A 4,507-nucleotide genomic window follows, 5' to 3' on the forward strand; every position below is an offset into this window, starting at 1 on the left:
GAAAAATACTGTATATAGTTAATACCAAATTTCATAAAAACTAGTTCAACTGAACTATACAGGCATATTTTTTTTCTAATTCTTATTATAATGTGGTCTTCAAATTATTTAAAGGCAATTCTGAGGATTTGAGAGAAAGATCATAGAAATAAGTTGGATTATTTAAGTAAACAACAGGTAGCAGCTAACATGTTATATTTTCTGTATTAGTATCAATTGCGTATTTGTAAACAAATTGATTTCTGTTGTTGGTATAAAAACAAAAACAAAAATATTATTCTGTTATGCTTGGTCACATTTTCAAAGAGCCACTGCAGAGGGACCAAAGAGCCACATGTGGCCCCAGATCTGCAGGTTGCAGACCCCTGATCTAGGTATTGATCCAGAGTGATTAAAACTTTGTAACAGGATTTTTTCCACTTTTAGATGATTTATTTAAAGTTCACAAGCTGAAACCAAACCTGAAGTGGCGACAGGCCTTAGAGATGTACCTGAAGACAATGCCTCCATACTTCCTCCTGGTAAACTATCACTCTTCCATTTAAGCTGCCTTTTTAATACTAACCAACCTAAAATCCCTCCATTGTTTTTGCCAGCCCTTAAAAAAGGCATTACGAATGATGGGAGCACCAAACCTGATAGCAGACACCCTGGACTGTGGTCTGAGTTACAGCGTCATCTCCTACCTGAAGAAGCTCAGCCAGCAGGTAAATGCTGCTCACACAGGTTGTCTCATCATTTCACAAACAAGAGGAAAAATGTATGTTTTTCTATACTCTAATGGGATGACAGGATTCAATTACTGTGATATAAAATAAAATTAGTTAGTGGTGTGGTGAGGAAAAAACAAGGTGAAAGAGACATTTAAGCTTCTACTACTTTTTTGGTATTCAGCCTATCTTATGTTTATAAAGGTAAAGGTTCCTCGACTCATTGTTGTGTTTAATATGGCAGCAGCTTAACGGTTCTTTAAGAAGTAACCACTGAACAGAAGTGTGCAGAGAGGACTCTGCAGCTCCTCTAAATTAGCATCCCTATCTGTCTGAACTGTTGGTTTAAATGAGAATAGTTTGGAAAAAAACTTCATTATATTTGTAAAACACAGTGTGTCATGGTCTGGTTGCCAACATCTGATGTTGTTGCATAATGTTTGATCTAAACATAAAAATTAAAAACATTGAAAGTTTTCATGTTTACCAAGTATGCAACCCCTCCAAAACAATATTTTAAGTTTATAATGTTTATAATTTTTTTCTTTTGCTGTTTATTTTACTTGGACTGAAGGCAAAAATCGAGTCAGACCGTCTAATTGTCTCCGTGGGCAAAAAGCCCCCTCAAGAAACTGGCATAAAGGTGAAGAACCACTCCAGTTTGCTCTCTCTGGCCCATCGGCGGGACTTCAAACAGCTCCTGCAGGGAATCACCGGGGAGGGGCCCCTTCGCCTAGCCGACATCAACTTTAAAGAGTTCGCCGGCTTTCAGATCGCTCTTCTCAACAAGGTAGCTGTAAGGCGGAAGTTCTGTCTTTACAGGGTGTTTTTTTCCTCTGATCCTGGATGTTCATGTGCTCGCAGGACGTAAAACCTCAAACCTACCGGAACGCCTACGACATCCCAAGACGAAATCTTCTCGACCAGCTCACCCGAATGCGCTCCAATTTGCTGCGGACATCTTTAAAACTAATCCGGGGCCAAGATGAAGGTATATTTATGTGCTGGATGAAAACATAACTATGCATTCACATTATACTTAACTGAAATACCAGTCTAATTCAAAACCCCACTTTTAGATTCAAACTGTGAAGATTGAGTTCTGTTTGTTGTTTTTCATTAGATTCTCTGCACAGCATTCCAGTGGCTCAGATGGGAAACTACCAGGAGTACCTAAAAATGATGCCGTCTCCTTTGAGAGAAATCGACCCTGATCAACCCAAAAGGCTGCACACGTTTGGGAATCCTTTCAAGCAAGATAAAAAGGTAGAGGTTGATCCTGTGAAACAACTGATCCGTGCTGTTCTCAGTGCGATACAAACGTACTCACCCCCTGACTTCTCTCTGTTCTGTTGCTTTACAGCCTGGAATTTAAATGGCATTTTGGGAGGCTTGTAATTTGAATTTACTTCATTTTAATTTAGGCAACATAACAACCCCTTATTTTTGGGTTTTTTGACTCCCATCACTATTCAGATACTGAACCTTCATGGCCTCTGATGTGTCCCATCAGTCTGAATGTGATCTAAAGCACTGATTAGTTTAGTGGAGAGACAGTACAACTATATTTCAGCAATAGGGCTGCACAATATATCGAAAATTTATCATCATCACGATAATAGACTATGCGGGTGGGGCGGCTGTGGCGGAGTGGTTAGGGGAGTCGTCCTGGAACCAGAAGGTCGCTGGTTCGATCCCCCGTCCAGCCGTCTCAGTTGTTGTGTCCTTGGGCAAGACACTTCACCCAACTTGCCTACTGATGGTGGTCAGAGGGTCCGGTGGCGCCGATGCATGGCAGCCCCACCTCTGTCAGTGTGCCCCAGGGCAGCTGTGGCTACAGTGTAGTTTGCCATCATCAGTGTGTGAATGTGAGTGTGAATGGGTGAATGTCTGTTAGTGTAAAGCACTTTGGGGTCCGGAGGGACTTGAAAAGCACTCTATAAGTTCAGTACCATTACCATTTACCATGCAATATGCATATCGCAACAACTGCATAAACTGCAATAAATGGTTGACTCAAAAATTTGCATTTATGCATTTTGCCATTCAGATGGAAGCTTGAAGTATTTCACCAGTCGAATGAAGCCCTTTATGTTTTTGGTCAACTGGATGGATCTCTTCATATTTAAAAAAAATTCAGGCTGAAATGGAAATGATTAGTTGTTTTCTTGGCTTTGAACACAAAGCAGAAAGATATCAACACTACATGCTTATGTATTTGTGCATTTATCACAAGTCATATTGTCATTGCAATATTATGCACTGTTATCGCACATCGCAGATTTTCCTAATATCGTGCAGCCCTATTCAGCAGACCAGGGCTTAGACTGGACCTTTCCATATTTAAAACCCTGGAGTGTTGCTTCAGTGGTGTGTTCAGGATCATTGTCCTGCTGGAAGGTGCTCCGCGTGATTTATTTTACAACCCTCTGTGTTTTAACATAAACAGCTGGAGTGTCCAGATCAAGATTTCTTATTTTCAATATTGATCCGAGTCATTTGATCTGTGTAACAAAACATTTACACTGCAGGTCTTCATGCTCAATTAAAATTAATTTTTCACATTATAGTTTGATGCAACTCAAGCTGTATTTTCTCAAACCTAACCTCCAGGGGATGATGATCGATGAGGCAGATGAGTTTGTAGCAGGACCTCAGAACAAGAAAAGAGGAAGTTCCAGTGATTCCAACTTGGGCGGTACGATGAAGCGAAGGCGGAGCATGTCGCCGCTGCTGCGCCGGCCGCAGACTCCACCAGGAAGCAACAACCACGTGGTTTTAGGAAAGAGTCTGGCGGGGGTTCAGGGGCAGGCTCTCCTCAGATCCTCTCCACAACACAAAGGTAACACTGAGGAGCACAAAGTTTTCTGATAAAACGTTGGTGTGGACTGTAGTTCTGAGTTATTCTTCATTTCATCATCAGGAGTTGGCAACAACACGGTCGTCACTGAGAGCAATGGCAACAGCGTCCCCGGGCTCGACTCTGCCGAGCTCTGGCCCACCGAGTCGGAGGCGATGAGTCCGTCTCCTCTGAGTTTAGAGGAGAAGGTCGGAATGGAGGGAGTGGTCGGCGAGGAGGACGTCAGCACGGAGGAGGACAAGGAGGTGGAGGATCACCTGGAGGAACTGCTGGAGGAGAAACACAGCTGTGAGCGTCTGAGCCCACAGAGTGAGGTGGACAGCTCTGACGCTGACCCTGCAGAACTGGAGGCCATATTTATAGCTCCATTAGACGGATGTCAGGCAGAACTGCGGGGCAGAGTCATCAAGGAGGTCCGCAAACCTGGACGAAGTGAGTAGGAGCTGGATGTTTGTCAATATTCATCAGTATTTTACTAAGTAAACATGTATTTTTGTTTTCCTCAGACTATGAAGCAATACTGAGTCTCCTGCAGCAGGTGAAAGGATCAGTAAATGTGCAGAAGTACTTCATCCAACATGCTATCAAAGAAGCTGTGAGGTAAGAAACATTTTCTCTTTTTGTGCATCACTAAACCTTTTAACGTAGATTTATCTACTAAAAGTGCAAATATTTTAGGAGTTATGGGTTCTGTCAGTATCTTTCTTTTTTTAAACATATATTTATTGATTTTAACAAAAAAAGACAGATACATATATTCACTCATACATACTTAAATTATAAACCCAGACATAACAAACGAAATAGACATATGTATAAGGGAAGGAGAATAATAATAATAAAAAATAAAATAAGTTAGCAGCAAACCTTCAATAGACCAACCAACATAAACATCAGTTTAACTCATCATATGACCTTATAATAAATCCTTTTTCCA

The 4,507-nt window shown here is 41.4% G+C and overlaps 1 protein-coding gene across 1 annotated transcript in view; it reads left to right on the forward strand.

The window, feature by feature from the left end:
* ints6l (integrator complex subunit 6 like) overlaps nucleotides 1-4,507 on the forward strand; it is a 29,809-nt gene that overhangs the window by 19,067 nt on the left and 6,235 nt on the right. The window contains exons 10-17 of the mRNA XM_014024138.1: nucleotides 427-521; nucleotides 597-707; nucleotides 1,285-1,500; nucleotides 1,575-1,701; nucleotides 1,834-1,976; nucleotides 3,324-3,552; nucleotides 3,634-4,002; nucleotides 4,077-4,170. Of these exons, the coding sequence (XP_013879592.1) occupies nucleotides 427-521; nucleotides 597-707; nucleotides 1,285-1,500; nucleotides 1,575-1,701; nucleotides 1,834-1,976; nucleotides 3,324-3,552; nucleotides 3,634-4,002; nucleotides 4,077-4,170 (1,384 nt within the window). The remainder of the gene's footprint in view (nucleotides 1-426; nucleotides 522-596; nucleotides 708-1,284; nucleotides 1,501-1,574; nucleotides 1,702-1,833; nucleotides 1,977-3,323; nucleotides 3,553-3,633; nucleotides 4,003-4,076; nucleotides 4,171-4,507) is intronic.

Source organism: Austrofundulus limnaeus, unplaced genomic scaffold (assembly GCF_001266775.1).
Source record: "Austrofundulus limnaeus strain Quisiro unplaced genomic scaffold, Austrofundulus_limnaeus-1.0 Scaffold408, whole genome shotgun sequence".
In the NCBI taxonomy this organism is placed as follows: Eukaryota; Metazoa; Chordata; class Actinopteri; order Cyprinodontiformes; family Rivulidae; genus Austrofundulus; species Austrofundulus limnaeus.